The sequence below is a fragment of the Buteo buteo genome, chromosome 24 (genome assembly GCF_964188355.1).
Source record: "Buteo buteo chromosome 24, bButBut1.hap1.1, whole genome shotgun sequence".
In the NCBI taxonomy this organism is placed as follows: Eukaryota; Metazoa; Chordata; class Aves; order Accipitriformes; family Accipitridae; genus Buteo; species Buteo buteo.
Window position 1 is genome coordinate 4,128,247 of NC_134194.1, and position 23,180 is coordinate 4,151,426.

Genomic DNA, 23,180 nt, shown 5'->3' on the forward strand with positions numbered 1-23,180 from the left:
TTTAATTAACTGTGATATGTACAATTACTGAGCTATCCTGGGTTGTTCTGGTCTCCTAATCCTTCCAACTATGTAACCCGTGATGTCTCCCTGGTTTGCTCTGCATTGTGTCTTGTCACCAAAGAGCCTTGTTGGCTGAACACTGCGGTATGTTTCTGTCTCCCACCTAAGATTTTGGGCCATGAACATCACCAGGAGCCTTGTCACAATCAAGACATCATGCCTTTGCAGGCAAGCTGTATTTATCTTGAGCTTCTTTACTAGACTCTGCTTTGCCTTTTGAAGAAGTAGGTCAGAACGTGCAATCTGGATGAGTTTTACCCACAGAGGTGATAAGCAGCTTCTGCTCGGCTCATGTAGACTCCACAGAAAGCACCACAGTCTCTGCTTGTACCCACAGGTTTATACATTGCCCTTATATCCTACAGTATCCTCAGGCTGCTCTTGAACTTGCAGTGACTTCAGTGGCTGAAAGCACAATCATGTTAGTCCCTCTGGGTGTATCTGTAGTCTGGCTTTTGATACCAGCTTTAGCTGGACATAATGGCCTGCTTGGATGGTCAGAGGCTGCACTAAATAAGCCACAGAGTGCCAGGGGCTGGGAGTCCTGCAGCTGCACTGGGGATGGAAGGTCTTTAGTCTCTCCTGTGCTCTGGACATCTGCTATTTTTTTGTCAGTAGCAAATACAAATCCCTGATTTTCTTTCTGCCATAGTTCGGCTGTTTTAGCTAGCAATCAATGGATGGTGCCAAGGATTCAGTGTGGTCTGAAGATGAAGAAGTATTTGCAAAAAAACACATACCCTTGTGCAACTGCACCTTACTCAGCTGGTGGCATTTCAGGGCATAGAACAAGCAAATTTCCTCTCTATTTCTAGACTCGATCGTCCTTTCCCACACATTTGCCTTGTTTGTCATGATTTGGAGGAATTTTTCTTAATAGCAATTCACGTAACCTTTGTATCACTGCTGGTTTTGCCACTGACAGAAGTGGGTTTACTTCATCACTCACTTTATTTATCAATAACTCTTTCACAAGACCTGTTGCATTTTAGTTGTGATTTTTGCCTCGGGACTGGGCATCCTTTGCAATGCAAATCTTGCCTCCTGCCCCTTGGATTTGATAGGGAGGATCTGGTTCCCAAAGCTGGGATTTCACAGCTGTGGTCTGACTGGCTTCCTATCAGCGCATACAAAAGAAGTGAGCACACAGCAACAGCTAAATACCCACTTCAAACTTCAGACTTCTCAGCTGGAACAACTGTTGCGGTTTGAAGTTGTTTTGTTAACTTCTTTGGCTAATTGATAACATCTGCATCTCACCACCCTTCCTTGCGTCTCAAGCTACTTCCAAATAGATTGGATAGATAATACTGTGGCAGATCTGTTTCTGTATTAGTGATATATTGTCACGCTTTTGGAAAATTGTATGAGAACTGGGGGGCGTCTTCAAGTAATGCCTCCTTTATAAAGGTTTCTTTCACACAGTCACAGAAACAAGCCCAGAGACACCAATAAAACCTCATGCTATTTATTTGGTGTTTCTCTCATGATCGTGTTCAGATAAAAGAATTTTTGATGTCACACTTTTTTCCTCTGTTATTCTCTACCACACTTGCTAAGTTTGAAATTTACATTTGAGCTTTAAAATATTGGAATTAGCTTTTATTTTTCCTTAGTTTTCATTTTCTTTGTATTACAATAGATGGATCAGGAACTGGTATATGTGATATTTTAGTAAATAAAATTCTTGTATTCAGGATCAGTCTTGAAGTCTGGTAATACACAGTGACACCATATAGGTCCCAAGGAGACATTATGGTTGTAATGGAAATATCATATATCTCATATCCCAGGTCTGATATATCAGCTCAGCAATAAAAAGAAACAGGATATTTGCAACTATATTTTAACAGGGATTTTGCTGTTACCATGAGAACATGGATTACTTGGAAATTTTGGTGAGAAAACTCTTTAATGGTTTCATCAATGTCTAAGCCCAGGAGATTTCAGTTCTTTCACTGCTATTGAAATAGCTATTAATGCAGCAAAAATCAGAAAAGTATGAGTGTGTTTCATTGGCGTCTTACTGTACATCTCAGACTTAGGTCTCAGTACAGGTCAGATGGTCCCTTCTATCATATTTCAGGATTCCCAAGATCAGATCTGGATTATGCCTAGCGACACATGTCCACTGTGAAGTCTCCACAGCTTGACATCGTTCCAGTTTTGGCTGGGGACAGTTCCCTCCTCCACTTCGCTTTTGCTGTTGGGATGGTTAGTGCTGTTACTGAGCAAGGCCTAGAGATGTCTGCAGGGCCTGTGATGTGCAGGGAACTGACGTAAGCCAAGATTTGAAGGCTTGACGTTGCTCAGCCAGCCAGGAGAGCCTCATGAATTTCCTTGTAAAAGGAATTTCTTAGGATTCAGGGAGACTTGTGTTACATAATCCTTTGAAAACAATATTTGACACAGGATAGGGCTATCCCCTTTACGAAGTCCCCAACAGAACCTGCAAGATGCCATGAGCACTATTATTATTGCAATTCTTTTATTTTGTGCCATTTCAGCATCACTAGCATCTACAAAAGAGGTTAGATAAAATCCCAAATACAGATCTCTCATAACTTCACCTAATGCAAGCTCAACACATTTGGTCTTAATCTGAGTGCCTGGAGTGGGATGAGTTCTGCAGGGTTGTAATAAAATAAATATTATCCTGCACTGAGAATGGCTCAGCGAAAGGTTCAATGTCAGGTCAGCACAGCGAACTCTTTAACCACGTTTTGCTAGGCACGGACCATGTCTTTACCTAAAAAATTGTCACAGCTCCGTAGTGGCTGGTGGAGTGGAAGTGATTTAAATCATTCACCTCTTGCTCATTTTAAATGTTGGATTTGGTCAGCATTCGAGGAGGAAAGCTGGGCAGTGGGTACAGCCCCAGCTTTCAGAAATAAAAATGTTTCCACCAAAAAATAAAATAAAAAAAATAAAAAAAGAAGGAGGGACTTTCTGTGGAGTTCCCTTTACCCACTCAGCCCTGCTCAAATTGGATTACTTACAGAAACAAAGGGAACAAGCAGCCTTGTTACAGCAGACTAGTCCCAGGTGGGTAAGTGTGAGCTACTTAACAATTAGCAATATAGTGAGAGCTCTTTTAATTGTTTTTTTTCAAACAAACTTGAACCACCTGTTCTGCCATTTTAATGCAGGAACCAAAGGAAATGTGATTCACAGGTGTGTTATAAAAGGGAAGGCAGAGATGCTTAGGAAGGAAACTTGTTTCTTTGTTGCAGTATGAGGCAGAGCTTGAAAATTCAGTGACTGAATATTTTGTGTCATTACACAGTTGGGGCAGAAATAACCTGAACATCAGAAGAATTTGCTAAGGTTAGTACTTTTCCATTCCTTTGTAATCATGTTGTCTGTCAGTACACCATAGATGAGCAAAAAAGCCCACTTCCCTGCCAGGTAATTCCAAAAGCTGTTCCTAAAGAGAATGTCACTGTACTAAAACTTTTGGTGACCATGTATTTATTTTTGTCACTTTTTTTACACTGGGTCCTGCTGCACAGTCAAGATAGTTCCCTTTCAATTTAGCGGGAGTTGATAATGAACTCTAGAGTTAAAATTCAGCTCCTTAGGTGGTGATTCCTTAGATAAAACTGACTTATCAAGTAACTTTTCTAAAGCTTAATACTTTCCTGGTTTGAGAAGTGCTTCATTTTCTACCTAACCATGCATGTAGTTATTGAATGTTAGCTCTATAGTGCCAGCTAAAAGCATTTTTCTCATTTCCAAGCTCATATCAGCCTATACAAAGATCTCAATGGTTTGACCAAGTTCATAAAGAGGACTATGAGCAGAGCTGGAAATGAATGCAGTTCTGGTTCCAGGTCTTATACTGCTGACTAATTAATTATTCACTGATGCGATTCAGTCTCCAGAAAGATCAGTCATATACACCACAGATTAACTCAGCTCAAAGCAATGGTATTGATGCACACTAGCAGACCTAGGCCAGCAAGAAAGCCATCATGTGTTCGTAATAGAGGTGGATGATTCTCTACACCTGGGCCTACAAGTTTTACTGCTCATTTAAATTCAGCAAATGTATTCAATGTAACCTCATACCTCTTGGTAGAACCTAGTTCTCCTTGTTTAAGGAAACAGTTATTTACTGAGATACTGCAGAAGCCACTCTAGGAAGAGAAGATGGCTCTCTTGGTTGGACTTGCTGCAAAAATCTTAATTTGTTATGTATTTTTCAGGAGAGGATTTTTAAGGAAAGATTGATCCAAGTATGTATTGTTTGTTCACTGGCTGCCAGTAGACAGGTTGATGTGTCCTGTCCTTGCAGGAGCTGGTTAAGTGAAAGTATTTCTTTATGGCCATTGCCATTTATCCTTTCATTTTGGAGCAGCGCTAATGTCTCTCCTTTTAGGGTGTGTCAGTACATTTACAAACTATGATAAGTTGCCCTGCATTGAAGGGTTTACAACCGTATGTATATTTTTTGATTTTTTTGGGACACATATAGATCATGTTAAAAACCAGAAGTCCATTGTTCAATCAATCAAGTTAATCCTGGTGCTCCTTGATAACTATAGCTATCGCATTTCAGAGTGATTTTACTGGATATTACTGGGATTACTTGTAGTAGCCACTCAGTCTAGACAGGGGTTTCTATTACAGTGAACACAGACAAAAGGGTAAGAAATATTAATGCCCAACATCCATTAACCATGCACAAACTGCATATCAGAGAGTGGATCCTGTTCACTTGGCTGTGGTTTCCCCCTCCCTTTTGTTTATCTCTCAGGAGGGCACTGTCTTTTTTTAATTAAAAAGAAGCAGGTTGTCTTAAAAAAGCAGGAAAATAAAAAAAAGAGCTGCTTGAAAACTTTGCCATTTAGAGTTAAGGGAAGTTAGAGATCTTTTGGTACACTGTCCCAGTATGGAAAGGTCCAAGTATTTTGGCCCAAGAGCTGTCTTCAGGATGGCTTTCTCTTGACCTTTCTGCGAGAAGGGAGCAGAGTCATGGTGATCTTGCTGAAATGAACAGCTTAGAAACTTGGATCTCTGAGAATCCTGTCCTTGTGAGAAATATGGCAAAATGGTTCTCAAGACTGTCATCAGGCCTGGATAAAATTATACTACCCGTTGTTTCTGAAACAAAGTCATTTAGAATGACAAGCTCTCCAGGAATGCTGCTCCTTGAATAAAGTTAATGTGGCAGTGACATGTAGTTCCCACCATCCCCTAGAAGACAATTCTGCTAAATTAGGACAGTTGGCCGATTAAAATTAGGCCTAGTTAACGAGGCACTGAGTGAGGTAATAATGTTAAACTCTAAAGCATTTCAGATTCTCATTTTATGCTGCTCCACATGTTCAAACTCTTAACACATGGGCAAACATTGTATTTGCTGCCTAGGCCATTTGTTGTGTCACAGATTTTATTTTGGATAGGGCATATTTCAGGCTGTTGTCAAATTGCCCATCATAACTGAAGCTCCACCAGGTCTTCCAAAGCATGTTAGGGTAACAGTAGAAGCACTTAAACACTCTACTTACATATGGCTTGCCATCCTGTATTCATTCGTCCACAGACCTTGATGACCTTTTATTCCTGACATCCTTTTGGAATCAAAAGCTAATTAGCCTGCTGTTGGGAAGGGTCTGTGGATCCTGTGGAAGCAGAAGCTTCCAACCCCCCTTTTTTGGGGGGGGAGGAGGGAATGATTAAAAACAAAAAAAAATCCCCAGTTTTATAAAAAGCTTGCCATTATTTCAAGATTCCCTTAATCTCTGGGTGATGTATCCATATAGTGCTGAATTGGCTTCATAAATCAAGATTTCCCTGCAAAACTTTAGCTTGGTGTAGACTTGGAGAACGTACTGTGTACCAATGCTCTCAAACCCCTTTTATATCTGACAGCTGATTTCAGTATGTTTGAACATGATATAGTAGGCACTGGGAGCCTGTGTTACTGTTGCTCTTGCAGTGTCTGTCATTCAGTTTCTAAGGCTGGGCACTCTCCACCTCTAATCTTCCACAGCAAGTTTGCTCATGACTGGAAATCTTGTCTGTTGGTTGGCATAGCTCAACAGTAGGTTTGGTGGCTCGTGGGTCTTCCCTCCAGGCAGAGGGGAATAAGTAATGTGGTAGGTTTGGTTTTTTTTTCTGGGAGGCAAGAGTTGTGTTTATATCTCTCTTTTACAAAATGGAAATGTTGCCATCATGAAGTTAAGGTCCAAGTTTATCAAACTATGCAAGTACCTAATTCTCTGGGCTATTTTAATCAATGGTTATGCTTTTAATACAGTTATAGAGATGACAATAAGTTACTTGCATAAAACCTGTGGTGCAGGGCAATGCAGTTGAGTTCCCTCAAATTTTAGGCTTACCGAGGAACATTTTTTTTCTCTTGCTGTGTACATGTTTATCTTGATCCAGCAGCTACAGGTCTGCTTGCCTTGATACACCTCCTCCCTTGAACCCTCATTCCATGATAATAAAACAGGAGTTTCTAAGGTATTTCTCATGGTAGTGTCAGAAAGGAGAGGAGAGCATAAATTCTGCCCTCATTTCCAGGAAGATCATCACAGCTGGTGGTTTTTGCACCCTTATTTTGAAAGCAAGGCCTTTCAAATAAGCCCATGCGTATAACCTTCTTCAAGCAGCTAATGGGTAGGCATAAACTATTGCTTGGAGAGCAAACCCCATTCCTCCTTGGAATAAGTTTCTTTACTTTCTTGCAGGTGTGTGGATGGGATGTGGCAATTCTTGCTGTCTTCTGGTGTAAGGAAGGTTAGGGTGATCCAAAGAAAGCATATGGTATGCTGTTAGAGTCTGAGAAGAACAAGATCAGAAAATCTCCCCTATGGAAACATTGCCTTTGTCCAGGGTGTTTTGCCAGGCGGCATAACCTGACTCTATTGAAAGAGCTGAATTATTGTTATATAGCTTTGAAAACACAGTATCAAATTATACATATAATTTGAGGCTGGTTTTAATAAGCATTTTCTCTAGCCTGTGGTTCCCTCTAGTTTGAATGTTCTCAACTTTTTGGTCAAATAAATAACAGCCTAGAACAGTATTTTCAGGAAAAGATGATGCTTGGCAATGGCTGGGGATTCTGTGGCTTTCACTATCCTTCAGAGGGCTTGGGCTAATGTATAGACTTTCCAAGAAAACAAAAAAATGAAGAGCTTGGGAAGGTTTTAACTGAAACACCATCCAATGTAACTCGCAACTTTTCCTTTGGTGTTAGCTGATGTGAGGGTTTTTCTTCTTTTTTTTTTTTCTGAATATAACTGACATTTCTGAATCTCTGTATACCTACTCCTAGTTTTTCTTTCCTTCTTTATTCTTTATACTTTCCTCTGTTTTTTTCTTCCTCCTTGTTGCTCATTCATTCTTTCATTTATCTCTGTGTTCTTCCCACTGTTTATTCCTAATTTGCTGCTTCACTTCCCAGTTCTTCTACAGTTCAAAATTACTGTGTCTTGAACTGTTCCAACCAGTCCTGGCAAAAGTCAGCTCCTTGTCAAGGCCAAATCATGCTCTTGATCTAATGTTGAGATCACATCTGATCTCAAATGTGCCTAGTTTAAAAGGGACAATATTATAGAAAGGCTGGAGAAGAGAAGATAACAGGGAAGCTTGGAGGAGTGTGCCATGGAAAGTCCCATGACCCTTGCTTTAGTTCAGGCTCATTTCCACAGGGCTATCAACAGCCAAAGGAGGATGATGAGGTGTGAACAAGAGCTGGAAGAAACCATGCAGCAAACACAGCACAACATCTCAAATCTTCTAGAAATGGAAGAAGAGTCTGTATGCTTTGAAGTTGTAGGATGTACCAACTCAAGGCCTGGATTTTGTTGTCTGAATTTTTTTAAAACGTGGCTGGGGGTGAGGAAGTGACTGGGCCTATGAAGGCAGTACCAGAGAGGTCCTTACCAAGGAGTATCTGAAGGGTTTTGGCTAATTCCCCTGGCTTGTGGATGAGGTCACTCTTTTGCTGAGGAAGCTGGAAATGGAGAAGGCTTCTTCCTTGTGTCAGATCCTTTCTCTCCTGCCTGCTGGATGCCCCACAAAGCCTGGCCCTGTGGTTCCAGTGAATGACAAGAACCACCAGGAACTACTTGTAGCAATGTTGTGAAGGATGACTGAAGTACTGAGATTTCTTCTTTGCCTTTTCTGCCCAAATTATGCTTCTTGACAAATCCATCACTTGACTGTGCTGTGACCTCTCAGTCCCTGCTTCCTGGTGGCATAGCTCAGCTTTGGACTTCTAGGAAGCAAAAAGTTCTTCAGACTTAAAGACAGTGAAGAACTGCATTGATTTATACGGCCTGGGATAATGGCCTCAGGATGTTCTTTGAGCTTTTCTGTAATTCTTTCATTACTTCCCAAATGCCTCTTGGTTCCTGCAAACTGAGCAATCGATGGTACTATACCAATGTCATTAACTTTAGATTAAACCTTTTTTCTTAAACTTTGTCAGTGTTACGGATGTTTTGGAAGTTACAGAATATGGAGGAGGTAATCGTCTGTGGGAAAGGCTTGCTGACGCTATTTCATTAGCCATCTGGCTGGGAGATCTTGATTGTACTACTTCAGACAGCTTTGGAAAGACTGAAGATGTAGATGTTTAAATGATAGTTAATAACAGTATTCATCTCGGTGATTCTCTTGGCAAAACTCTTGCTTTAACATTAGCTTTCAATAAAGCTTTGCCATTTTAAACTTTCATTTTAAACAGAAAAATGCTTTTAAAGTTTCAGATTTAGAAGCTTTTACAGAGCTTAATAAAAATTCACTTTTTGGGCAAAGCGCAGTTGACAGCTGTATTGGTACTGATGGTTTCTATTTAAAAACATGTTCCTTTCCTTTGCTGCATCTTTCAGCTGCTGAGATTCTTTGTCTTGCTTCCTCTAAGTTTCTTTTACCATCTCACAGGCATCAGGGAAGGGGGCCAAGTGCTTCAACACCAGCAGAGAGAACTTGATTTTATTCTTTCTTGCATGACTCAGCTCTTTGTATTGATGCGGGAAGGATCTGGACGAGTACCAGAGAAGCTGGGGAGAAGTTGCTCTGTAATGCACAGAGTAGATGGGATGGTCAAACACTCCACCGTGCTTTACAAGCTATTGTTAGATATGTAGGTAGCAGGACGGCCAAGTGCACCAGGCTTCTGTGTAGGAGAAATATACCCTTAATCCTTACCCAGGCTCTGTGACCAACCTATGAGGTAATGGGGCAAAGTAATGCAGCATCAGTGTGTTGGGACAGAGGCGACTTGTTATTCTTAAGTTGCATATTTCCTTGAGCAGTAAGGTTCTATAGAGACAGTAATGACAGTGCTGTGGGAATCCTGCTAAATGCTGTTTGATTTGGACAGATAAGCAACAGCAAAACAATAACCACAGTAAGATGGACTATTCCAAGAGAATAAATTAGAGGAAAAAAATGCACATATGAGTTTAGTGGGTAAAAACATCTGCCTGGGGAGTCTGGGATCTGGCTCATCCTTCTGTCACATTCCTGGATGTCCTTTGCTTCTAGGAAGAAGTTAGCAAAGTGAAGAAAAGGAAATAAAAAAGTTAATCTCTTGCCTAACTAGTAGCTGTATCTCTTTACCAGCTTAGCACTTCTGGGCCATATATCCATGTAGGAACCCCAGTTGTACTTCTTTTTATGTGTATTGACTTAGTGGAGTGCAAACATGTTAAAAAGTTCACTTTCTCCTTTATACGAGTCTATAAAAAAGCTCTTAAAATGGAGTCATAGGGTTTCAATGAGACAAATGAATGATCAGCCGAGACCTAACAGTCCTTTCTGATGGATTAGGTGCTTTAGTGTGAGAAATTTTAAGATGCTAATCAGCCTGGAGAGTTTTCATGCCTCCAGCACTATGTAATGACACAAAATATTGTGATGCCTCCAAGTTATAATGGAATAGGCAAGGAGGATGCAGTAATAGGTATCACTCATGATATTTGATTCCAGTTAAAACTACGTTTTCAAGAGTCTCTAGGCAGCAGAGATTTCTTATGCATTTATGGGAATTTGAGTAAAACTAAACATATACACACTAGCTTGGAAATTTTCTAACAGCTATTTGGACACAGTAATGTACAGAAATAATTGTAAACACATGCACAAGTAGATCAGTGTGTTTTCAGGGTCTGCTTTTAGCAGAAATAACACATTAACATATTTTCTGAATTTTGCAAATGCACTGCAAAATTGCAGCTCAATAAACTTAACTTTTTATGTTCTTCTAAACTGATGACACCAGTATAATATCAAGATGTTTTCCAGTTGGGATTTAGGAAGCTGTAAGACATGACAGAAGTGTTCATAATAGGACATTTCAGCAAAAATTTTTACTTGCACGGAGTTGATCCAAAATCAGCTCTCCAGCAAGGAATGTATCTTTTTACAGCACTTACTGTGGATGGGATCGAGCCCACTGCCAGAGTAGTAAAACACACATTTGCTGCAAAAGCACAGAAGCAGGTCAGAGTCTACCAGAAGGAATCATTTACTGTACAGAGCTGTTACATTTTATTTCTGTACATTTGGAAATTTTGAGTTATGTCCTGTCACTTACATTTGCAGGCATGCAAGCGCTGTGTTTATATTCCACGTTGGTCACTGAGAAGAAGAAAAAAACCCCCAGGATATTTCCTCTGCATGTTTTTCTAGGAGTGGTATTGTGGTATTGCTGTTTTGGGAGATGAAGAGCAAAACTCAAGTGTCCCCAGGATAGCTTTCTACAGGCTTCACTGAGCGGCAAAAGGATGCACCTGAGCTGGTGCTGAAATGGTTAACTAATAGCATGGGGCTAGGAAATCAGCATTCATCCCTGGCACAACTGCTTCAGGAGTTGTGCCAGGAACCAGTAGCTGAATGCCTCACTAAAAACAACAGGACAACACTATAAAATGCCTGGAGTCTTAAATGGTTAGTAGTGTGTCAAGGTGACATGCTTGTGGTCTTCATTAAGGTGTAAGCTGAGAGACATCTCTGTTATTTATAGAAATGAGTAACCAATGCAGTTTGTGAGCATTCATGTTGTCATTACAAGAACAAAATGTTATCTGCATAATTACAAAGCTATATTCTGATGGGGATTCTTATTTAAGCCTGTTACATGCTCTAGCAAAGCAGAAAATCCCTTACTGAGCACCGTTAATAATGGAGCATTAAGAATACACTGTTTTCTTTTCTTGCTTCATATACATCTATTTATTTTTAAAACAACTGTGTTTTGGTGCTTTCTAGGATTTCTCTCCTGGGTGCTGGAGAGATCTTTTCCTTGGACCTGGCTACAAGAAGGAATGTCTCTACAACCATTTCTGGTAATGTTCCCTATGCCTTGCTGGGACCAGCCCTCTCCTTCCCACCACAGTCTGCAGCAGGGTCTGGGACAGAGATTTTGGTGGGCGATGGAGTGTGGGGAGTTTGTCAGCTCTAATGGAAGTACATGGCCCAGGAGAGGCTGCTAATGTTCAGAGACCTCTTTCTGTAAGGATTAAACTGAACTTTCTTAGAGAAATTCATGATACGATGCCAGAGAACTAAACTACCTCTAACGTCCCCTCAGCAATCTTAGTAGAGTCCAGCGAGGTGGGCATGTCCTAGGGTATGTCCCAAGCAGGGACTTCCACTTAGGCAGTGCTGGTGAGGAGACCCTGGGAATCCTCCCTGGGGGCTGAGAGTGCTTTTCAGGCTGTGCTGGTGTGCGAGGTCCTTGCAGCTGATGGTGAGCAGCTGCTTGAGAGGCTCTTCCAGCAACATCTCATGGCCTCAGCCACCTGAGTGTGCGGAGTGCTGGGCTGCGGACCCAGCCCTGCCCTCTCCAAACCTGGGAAGTAAAGGTACAGACCTGCAAAGAGCTTGAAATAACCCTTTGGAATAAAAAAGGGAAGGGAAGGAGTGTGAACCTTGCAAAAGGAAGTAGGTGAGGAGGAAGGCAGGAGGGAAGGGCAGGTGGGGTGAGGGTCAGTCCTGGTAATTAAGCCTTCCTGGAGGCAAGCCCGCTCCCTGGGCAGAACCTGCCCGGCTGCTCCTTCCACTGCTGCTGCTTGTGCACACCGATGCGTTGGCAGAACAAACAGCCAGTGATGGAAAAAAAATGGCCGCTACCGATCAGGCTTTGCTTGTTGAGCCACTGGGCATTTGGATCTGGGAAGGTTGCGGAACTGGTCCTCTATTTAGTGCTGTGTCTAGCTGAGATATGGTCAGACAGCTAAGAGGGGAGCAATCCAAGGAACCCGGTTTCCTACAGGGATTTCCACACTGCAGAGTCCTGTAGTTGGAGGATGGTTTAGCAGGCTAACCCGTACCTACTCCACTTAATGCAATTTGCTGCTAGGATGCATGGGTGTATCTCCCCATGCTGTGGGAAATGAGCTTGTCTCTCCAGTTTTGTTAAGGCACAGCAGTAAATTAAGCAGTGGAAAAAGAATGCAGAATCAAACCCTTTCCTGGGCTGGGCACTAGTAGAACTGCGAAGTGTAACATTAGCATTATGTGGCTTTATTATGGACACGTGCATGCTTGGATTTAAAGGCCAGTGGCTAGACTGAGCAAATATTTAGTGCAGATGGGAAAAGGGAAAACATCTATTTTCTTGTGCCAGTACAAAGGATGACTAATTACACCAGGAACAGCTGCAGTGCACTTGAAACTATAGAAGACCAGCTGATTCCTACCATGCTTCTCCAGCCAACTGGCAACACCTGAGACCTGCCAGGTAAAAACCAGGCTCTGTGCTTTGTCCAAGTCATTAGAGCTCCACTTGGAGAGAAGTGAGCTTTGCTTCACTGCTTAAAGAGTTACTCAGAAAGAAAAAAAAATACCTGGAAGAAATATCTCAGTCCAAAGTAATATTTACTTGGGTGCTTAAAACTTTGTAAAATGCCCTGAAGGTCACAAGCCATTCATCCTGCTGTGTATTTCTCTTTAAGAAGGTGCTTGTAAGTACTACTGGAACACATGTGTGATGAGGGGTTGCCATGGCAAACAGGTTTTGGCACTATTTAAGACAGAGTTTTATTGCACAGCAGAATAAATAAGCATGTTAAAGCCACATACAGTAACTTGTTGGCACATACATTAATGCTCCCAAGGGCTGCAATAACTTAAGCACCCTCCCTTTAAACATTTTTCAGCGTTTTTTCTTTTTTATTGACTACATGCATTTAGTATTAGGGCTAGGAATGTCCCATTTCCACTCCCTTTTGAAGTGAGTAATTGAGGCAAAAAAGGAGGACTGTCTAATAAATCATAAAGGGGCATTGTGCACAGACAAGAGGGGCAATTTTCCCTTTCCTAACATACATGAGGATAAGCCAGCGTGAGACCTGGCTGTGTACTAAATTCTGACTTGCTCCCTCTAGGCATTAGGAGTAGATCGGCGTGTTTATATTTCTGATGGAGCCTGAATAATCAGAAATAGTTTCACACCATTTTCTACAGTTTCTGTCTTGCTCTTTTGTGCCAAGCCAGTCTTCTACCACATCAGAGCAGCAAGTTAGTTACTTCAGCTTTAGTAATTTTATGAACCACCTGTTCTGTTCCCAGTTTGGCTCCCAGTTCACACCAGTGAGTCCCATCAGGTCTGGAAACACTCTCAGCTTCGAGGAAGTGCTGCAGGGAGGCGAGAGGCAAATCTCTGCCTGTAAGAGGGCTCAGGTTTGTGGTGCTCTTAAAGGTGAACATAAATTACACTTTATAATGAAAGCTCTGGCTTAAGAAGAGTTATTAGTGTATTAGGCTGGGCTTTATTAGCTCAGAGGTTTCAGAGCCATGTGGGAGGTGTGACACTGGCTCCCTCTTCTGTGGGAAGCAGTAACTTTTCTGGTTTGGAGAACCTGGAAGCTGCCAAACACAGGCGAAGCCCACAACATCTCCCCCATCCCCTCCCACCTCAGATACATAAAAGCACAATTAGTGCAGATGTGATCAGATAACGCCCAGCTGTAAGGCGAGTGGCACAGTTGCCTCCTTCCCGGGTGAGTGAAGGATGGCTGAGGCGTTCAGCCAGAGCTGGCAGTAATTGTTTCTTGTTTAAAAACTGGGGAATTGGTGAGTGCGATGGACCTAATTCTCTTTGGTTTATTGGCAAGTAAGAAAGTTACTGGGGAAGAGCAACAGAAAGTACATCTCGCCCTAAAACAAGACTGCAGGCACTGCTGGCTCCTGCTATACTCAGAAGAAAAATCTGTTTTACATATTCCCCATGGGTTTAGGATGAAAGCTGTAATGTATTTTACTCTTAGGGCCCTTTTTGCCTCTTGCCCCATTGCCAAGATGACTCCACAGCCTTCAACAAGGCTTGGGCTGATCATCAGAGCCACTTGTCTCTCCTAAACTTTCCTGTGCACTCAGCAGTTGCTGAAGCATGCTCAAGCCTTGTGAAATGGGGGAGGAAAAAGAGTTGGTTGTTTTATGAAAGAGACATGTTTGTAATATCACATACTGATAGGTTCATTATGAATTACAATTTGCTGAATAAGAGAACTGATGAGGGAGGGATAGTGCATGGAGAGAAAAGAAAGAAAAAAGGAAGGAGGCGATTTTTATGCCTAGAAAGGTGTCTCCTGGGCATAACCGGAGTTGAAGACCTACAGTTTCCTTCTAGCTGTTTGGATTTGCTTGCAATTAAAGCCTGGTGGAGCTGTCAGGGGCTGTTGACAAATATATTATAACCAACTTAGGTTAAGCGAAAGTTACTTAAAATTAATCCATCCCTGCACAATACTTCTGTTTCACTTCAGAAGAATGTGCCAGGAGGAATAAGTACAATCCTGACCATGTTCGGAGAACCTCCTCAAGGTGGAAATTTGCAAATAGGGCTACTGTAGTATGTAATGAGAAGCTGCAGGGCTTTCAATTATCCCACATAGTCTGTCTCTTTGCAACTTGACTGACAGCTAATTATGCTGGTGCCATTTTTTTGGCAGTGGAATTTAATCTCCCAGATGGAAAGCAAATCAATCTGCCCATCGCTGCAGCTGAGGCATACTTTGGCTCAATTTTAATTTATTCTCCTAAGCCTAAGAAGGCTAGTCATTTCAAGGTACAAAAATATCAGATTTCTTCTGTTAACCAGGCTGGTGGAAAAAGTGTGGAAGTGTTGGGATTTCGTAGGCTACGCTGTGAAATGTTGTCGCTCCTTAGGAAACAGCAGTATCATCTCCCCTTGATTCCTGTTTGTGGAATCTGACAAGGAAGAAGCATTTATGAGCGGGTTGCTAGTGATAATGGTTAAACATGAGTTGTGGAGGCATTAAGTAGGATTCTATGGAGGAATGAACTAAATCTCTGAAGAACTCGACACAAAAAGGAATCGGTGGCAATTTTCAAGCACTTTAGCCAGTGTGCAATAGCCCAGTTCCCATTGGGTTTCACACCAGGGATATAAATACAATCCTTCTACTTACCTGCACTCTTCAGGCCTATCAATTATGCTGCTCCCTCTGAGTTGCAGTTACAACTTTAGGTATTACTGTCCTCTGTAAAACCATCGTAGAGCAGAGTATGTGGCTAGTTACCACAGGCTACAGACCTGATCTTCAAGTACCCAGGCACCTGCAGCTGCTGTCAATGTTTTTCAGGCTAGAAACCCCAATTTTAGCTAGGATCAAGGGGAAGGGAGCTCACAAAACCTTGACGTTAATGAATGCTGGAAAATCAGAGCCTTATTTTTCTGCAAACTTTTGCCTGTTTGGCTAAGGCTGTTCCAGTCTGCATATGGTACCTATGTTTTGTCTGTGTGTTGTTGTTTTCCCTTTTGGAGTACTTTCTCTGAGTTTTTAAGCTCTCAGGTTATTGGATGTATGTACTCTGTTTTTTTGAAGAGTTTACCAATAGAAAGGTTCCTGATTCCCCTTTTTACTGAAAAAAGCATTTCTAAAAGTACTTTGCTCACACCTAATGAGTGTGATTCCAGTCTTTCTCACACTTGCACAAAACCACAGCCATTTTACTGACTCTCGTTAGTACATTTGGAGGCTAAAAGATTACAAACTCTCCTATCTAGCTCTTAATACCTATCTTTTTATATTTTCATATTATGCTTTTAATTATATTGATGCTGCTCCTAATGAGCCCTTGAATGACATTTTATGATTATGATGAAATCTTGTACATGGAAGCACTTGTTCCCCAGAGATTTGTCATGAACATGTTCTGACACTGTCCCGTCAGTGCATTCACTACTATGCTGCACATTGTATTTCTGCAGTGTGATAGTTAAGAGGGAGCCTGTGCAATGCCCTGTCAATTTGTAGCAGAGGACAGATATAATTCAATAGATGATTGGAGTGCTAATTAGTCTGTGGGAAGAATGATCAATACCTGGGGAAAAACAGTGCAGGAGCAACTGAATGTGGGCTTGGAAAGTAACATACTGTGTGTCTTGTAGCTGATGTTTGAGGTTATAATGCCACTTAAAGATGCTGGCTGCAGGCATTTATTTGAAAATGTACATGTAGCAAATGGAAATCCAACATAATCTGGAAATAACCAGCTAAATGGAGCATTATGAGGAAACCCACCACTCTCACCAGATGTCAGACCTCTCTTTGTAAAGTGCTGTAAAACATTGGCATGTCCTAATAGCCAGAAAATGGGACCTCTTCCAGTGCAACCTTGCCAGCAGGGCTTGCTTTACCCAGGGCGTGAGTTTTAGAGCACAGTTGTAACACCAAGGTGTAAGGATGGACGCCACCTTCAGAGCAGGGATGTGGGGCAGACGCTGAGGCTCTTGGACACTGGGTGGAAGCAATGGTTTGAACTCAGTACCCACTGGCAAGGAGCACTGTCCATAAGGCAACGGAGAAATACGCTAGTGGGGAGGGACTGGTTTTGGTACAGAGGCAGCAGTGTGATTTATTCAACTAAAGATAGATTATTTTTTAAATCATAATTTATTAGTCTTAATTAGAACAAATATTTGGTTCTTAATTATTCTAGAAGCTTAAATATTGATGATAAAATACAGAGTAGAAGACCCAAGACCTCTGTGCCAAACACAAGGACTGCAGTGCAATCCTGCCTATTGCTTGCCCACTTGTATGAAAGTGGGGGTCAGTGGGGTCCCCAGGCTGCAAACAGGGATCAGAATGGGGAAAATCTCCACCATATTTCCAGAGCTCCTGAGGTCCTTGCTTGGCCACCTTACTTTTACTGATGTCCCCAGCTCTGCTGCAGGGTGGTGTACCTCTGAATTTGCCAAATGCTAAAACTAAACTTCCAAAAAGTTGACATCCAGAAAGGAGCTAAAGGAAATGCAGCAGGATTTGTTACTGAATCTTGAATTAATTGTGAAGTACAGAGGGCTGATTTCAGTGGAATGTAACATGAGACTAAAAGTCTAACCTGTCCATCAGCGCAGCAACCATCCAGAAGACACATCTGCATTACTGTTAGCAAATAATCTGCCCTTCCCAAATTGTTTTAGAAAAGTAAAGGTTACATAAATGTTGCTGTTCATTGCTCCCATTTTTCCAGATTAAAAAAAAAAATGGATTTTGGGAAACAAGGAATGAAAAAGGCAGATGAGCTACAGCATGGTTATGAATTCTTATTTGGGGTGGGAGAAATGACCCCAAACTTGCATTTTTGCTTACTTCCTCTCTGGGGCATGGTAACACTTCTTCCAACAGCTAATTGCAGCTATAACCCAGCCTGGCAACCTGACTATGAATGTGGTAGGATAGTTATACCAGCTCAACACATCATATAGGCTGACAACTTTGAATAAGGAAAGCTTCAGGAGGATGATAGACTGTAAAATCAGAGGGAAATTCTGAAGTTAGACAATGTGGGGTACCCTAAGGACAGTATTACAATGAATTTTCTACTGTGGAAAAAGTTGACTAGAAGCAGAGAAGTAGTAGAGAGCAGGATTTGAAACAGTGAATTGAAAATGCTATTGGCCACAAAATGCTTTTAACCTTTGAAAGTATTCAAACAGTTAAAGAGAGAATGTCTATTTTAACCATTGTTTTCAGATAAGATCCATAATGGTCTTACCAATAAGACAGCAAGCTGTAAAGGCACTTTCACTGAGATTTTTCCATACGTGGCCTTCCCAGAGTGTGACTAATTTTTTTGAAAATGGACATTGCACATATAGCTATGACAAGCAAAATGCTAGGGAGATTCCCAAAGTAATGTCCTGGCCGCAGTGCATGTTAGCAGGAATTTCTTCTCCTGTTTTTCTTGTTATGCATGTAACCTGATATGTTACTTTTTAGGTTCTTGAATATATGCCATAATCTACTTGGGCTGCCCCATGTGGCCGAGTTCAAGCTTGTTCTGGGATCTCTGGCTTTCTTGACAGAGCCTGCTGGATTTCAGGACCTCAGAGCCGCATTCTTCAGGCTGTGGGAGACCGGGTAACATCGCCTGAGAGGCAGAGCCATGTCAGAGATGGGCTTGCTCCTCCTCTGGGCAGACTCGCCTGGCTACAAGTGTGGTGGGGAGCAGCTGTGCAGTGGTTCAAGGTCACTTGTGGAACAGGCTGGGTCAGAGCAATAGAATCACGGTACTCTCTGAACACACTGAGGGTTTGCAGGCTTTTGATTGAATGCTGAGAAAGAAGAGGATGCTCTGGTATTTGTACAGTAGGAGAATACAGCGAGGCCCCATGAGACCAGCTTTGATGCTGCAAATGATTTTACACAGGAGCAAAACATGGTCCATAGTTATGAGTTAGAATGAGAAGGGCTTTGTGAAAGCTCTAGGTCTGTGGCCCTGCCTGGCAGAGCATTTTCCTTGTTCCAGGTGATGCAAAAAGTCCTTGATAACTGGTTTTGGTCACACTGGGAGGTGGTGCTGAGAGCTCAGAATCTCATCAGGTGGGAGTTTTTTCATGGCCCTTTTTTTGCAAAAGGACCTGAATTCAAACAAAGCAAATGGCACATCACAGGCAATCCCAAGGAAATCCATGGAGCTATTTATAGAGCCAGTGGCTAAAGGAGCAGATGAGATGTGAGGCCAGAAGCAAGTCCATGTGATTCGAATTACAATACAGTTTGCTTTGGCATTTTCTTAGTTGAAAGACAAAAGTTGACCTTCCCAGCATGGTGTGACAGTGTAAAAGATCTATTAAATGCCATTGGAGGCTGTACTTTGCTTTGAAAATGCTTGTTGACAAACACCTTTTTTTCTGTTACTGACACTAAAATTTTGATACTTTAAGAAAATGAGACTTTAATATTCTACAGTGCAAGGGGACCAAGAAGCTGTAATCTGTACACTCATTTTGATGTGCACATTATTTCTGTGTTAAAAATCCCTTTCTCTGCTGGAAAAAGGAGGGCCCTTCTTGCACCAAGTGTTTCCTGAGGTACCTGCCCATGCATGCTTTTTTTCTATTTTTTCAATCCTTTTAGTGACACCTAGTGAAATTTGTGGAAAGTGCAGTTTCAGTTTTAAGAAACAATGTAACTGCAGTAACATGCATTTCCCAATTAACTGCTAAGGTACTGCATCTTATTTCATTTATTGCCACTTGAACTGCTGTCTTTGAAGAACGATACCAGATACATTTTTGGCTATTTAAAAAATTTCCATTTGAGCCCATAGTATGGCCACACACCTTATGTATTAGAGGCACAAAATTAATTTACTCTTTGATCCTTTTAACTTTGGGTATGTGTTTAGAATAATACTGTTATTAAATTTTTGTCTTCTATTGTTGCTGCTGTTGTTCCTCTACAGCAGCCCCCTTGAAAGCTGCAACTATCTAGACTCCTACACAAAACCCCCAAACTCTTGCAGGAGCTTAAGCTACACATTTTTAATATTTATTTGGTATTCAGGATACATATAGTGAGTCCTGAGCTTACTGACAAGTCAGATTTGGTCTGCTCATTGCTCTGGATCAATCCAGAGTGGATGTGAAGCCCTCTTTCATCAGCAAATGAAGTTTTCAACAGAGATGGAAAACGTATGCCTACTATCTAGAGAGCAGGCTAAAGACTTCAAAGGAAGAGCTTCCTCTTCAGAGCGAGTGTTTGTATGCAATAGCTTTTGAAAGCATAACCTCTTCTTTCTCAAAGTACAAAACCAAGTGGCTTCCGTAAAGGTTTATGCTGGTATGGATTTCAGCTGTGCAAATGATATGGCAACCAATACAAACCGGGCTCATAAATATTTGGAAAAAGTACAAAACAGCTTCAAACAGGCCAATATTAGATGACTGGAACTAGTTAAAAAAAAAAAAAGAACCCTAGGCCTTGCTTGATCTAAAAGTCTTCAACCTCCCAAACTAAACAGCCCATTAAGTCAGATTCTGAACAGGAGGACCTGAAGGACCAACTGGAAAGTCTGAATGCTCAGTGGAAAAAGACCCAACTGGGAGTGTCACTGGGCAGGCACCCAGCCAGGCAGCACAGGTTAAGAGGCCCAGCATCCCCAAGCATGTTTCCAGGCCACTGGTTCAAATCTGGTATTTTATCATCCCTCTCATAGCTATAACTTCTCAGAATTCAGAAAATGAAGGCTTAAGGGAAAAATTAATTCAAGTACACCAACAGCAACAGTTCGAACATTTTACTAAATCAATTCACACAATTTCAAAATTGTAAATATAATTAAGGACAACAGGGTTTCTGTATTTTTTCTTCCAGATTTATCATTAAGACAATAAACAAACACAAATTAGGTTTATAGCTTCTGTTCTTTTAAAAAATGAAAGGAACGCCACTCGATGTATTGATAAAGCACCACAACACAGTTACAAAATAGGGTTGGCCTGTTTCTTTCACAAGTAAAAGACTACATACTCCTAACAGCTTTCTGCTTCAATCCATACTTCATTAAAATAAAACTATAAAATCTCCTAGATTACACTAAGTTCAGACGATGCCTGGTATACAGTGCATTAACAGCAGTAATGCCAACTATCAGTGCCAACATAAAACATTTTAGAAAGTAAAAACAAAACAAACAAAAACCCCCAAACAAACAAAAAAAACCCAACAGAAGAACCACCTTTATTCCCCTAGGTGAGCAAAATTTAAAATAAGGGATGCTCTGCTTCACAATGAGTTAAGGATTTGGGGAGGACGATGGGTAGAAGAAGGGGCTGGTACTGTAGCTTTCTAGGCTTAGTTGGCATCTAGTTTGGCCATTTCCTGCACGTATATCCCTATACTCTCGCTGTCAAAGAGCACAAAGTACACCGTCTTGATTGAAGAGGACATTGTTGACACAAAATAGCTGGAGATGGCTTTCAGGATCAGCTGAGCAGCCGTTTGCTTTGGGAAGCCATTTCTAGAAGAGACAAAAAAAAAGGAAGAAAATCAAGACTTGCTAAACAAGTTTTTGATGGCATAACCTTGCAGGGAATGCTCCATCTTTTCTCTACCGCAGCACAGTAAATAAAGCTACAAAGCCAGTGTTTACAGTCTGAATTAGAAGCTACAAACTTGTTTGTTTAGGCAAGACTTAAAATGTTCAAACAGAAGAAAAGCATTCCCCAAAAATGAATACAGAGTTCACACACATTAATGGGTTGAACCTTACAATATCTGACAGGTCAATTATCCTCATTAAACAGACAAGTAAACCAACAGCCTGAAGTGTTCAGGAAAGCAGCATATACGTTAAGAGTGGCAGAGTGAAACCCATCCTGAAAGCAAACCAACTGTTAAAGAAAAACAAAAAGGGACAGAGAACTTGATATAGAAAATGAAGCATGAAAAGACACAAAGTACAACATGGTTTTACCATTATTAATGGTTAATAATATAGCAGAAAATTGAAGAAGTTACTTGCATAGCCTTGCTGCAGACTGAAAAGGAAGAGAGAACGAGTTCTAGTAGCTTTGGTAGTGAGAAACAACACTGGCAACACCCTTACCATTTCAAATGTGGCAGAAAAAGCGAAGCGGGCTGAGTGAAGGTGAGCAAGTCTGCTCTCCTGGGTCACAGTGAGCCTTGTCCAGATGGGGTCAGTCTAACTTTACTGGGCTTGGGAAGCCGAAGTAGCTGTGTCAGGGCTGAGGACAGACTTAAGGGACTGGATGGCTTTTCTAAGCCAACCTCAGCAACACCTCCAACACTGCTTACACCCTTTTTAATTACAGGCTGATTCAATATAAGTACAGTCCTAAGAAAAATATCGTGAAAGACAGCTGCTTGGTATCAACTGGAGAGATCTAAAACCCAGAGGCCTTTCTACTCCTCTAGCAATGCCTAAAGAAGAGGCTCCTGCCCCCTTCTTCTGGAGGAGGCACAGACAAACAGAACAAACCTTGCTGCTTTCTCAGATGACAAAACTGTGCATGACTGAATTTCGCTGTCTAACCCGCGAACCTTTCTTACAAGCTTTTTCACATTTTTATCTAGCAGCCTGCATCTGAGGTTTCATCTAATCTTAAAACAGGTCAAGCACAAGTAGAAAGGTCTGAACAAAGCCATGATCTGAACTGTAAGTTTTACAGGTCATGGCAAACTCCTGAAATTACACCTGGTAGCTACTCTGTGGCCTAAGCTTTGCCACTGTATTACTCATGAAGTACTGCTGCCCACCCCAGCCAAAGTCTGAGCACTCTCTGAGCTGCAGTGAAGTGTGCTGCAGTAATCAGTCTGAAGGTGATGGTATATGATCACTCTGTTACGAGTAAGACCCAAACAGAATTTGAAAGACCCCACTGAAGATCACCTGGTTCCTTGACATGCACTTACAGATATGCGATGGTCAACACTGCCTGTTACAGAGTGCGTACTATTAATACAACTAATAATTTACAGATTACACAGATGGCTGAGTTTCTCAGAGTTTTCCTCAGCAATTTGAAGAAGCTGGGCTAAATTCATCTCTGGCACTAACAGGTGCAACATCACTTGGCATTTGCTCACTGAAGCACCAAACTCTGATAATGAAACGCTGTTGTACTCTCCCTCTCATTACATGCCACAAGACACAAAATGAGAAAGGCAACTGCCTGTGTCATGGCCCGCTTACTGCACATTACCTTACCATAAAGTATACTCCGAGAGCAATTCTGTGGTAGTGCTGCCTGTAAAGTGATATTATACATGCTGCCTGAAGATAATGCTTGCGATATTTCAAAAATGATGACATGAAATAGCTCATGCTGTTTCTTTCTTTTCTGAAAATGCCAGATTTTTTCTTTTACT

General features: G+C 41.5%; 1 protein-coding gene across 8 annotated transcripts in view; it reads right to left on the minus strand.

The window, feature by feature from the left end:
• Nucleotides 1–20,571: 20,571 nt before the first annotated feature.
• The window catches only part of MACROH2A1 (macroH2A.1 histone), a 47,579-nt gene continuing 44,970 nt past the window's right edge, over nt 20,572–23,180 (minus strand). For 6 of the 8 annotated variants that reach the window (XM_075056786.1, XM_075056783.1, XM_075056785.1 and 3 more), the window contains exon 9: nt 20,572–21,309. In XM_075056786.1, coding sequence (XP_074912887.1) covers nt 21,144–21,309 — 166 coding nt within the window. In that variant the 3' untranslated portion in view covers nt 20,572–21,143. Of the gene's footprint in view, nt 21,310–21,897; nt 23,179–23,180 lie in introns of all 8 variants that reach the window. The other 2 variants (XR_012654309.1, XR_012654308.1) reach the window with 1 other exon arrangement.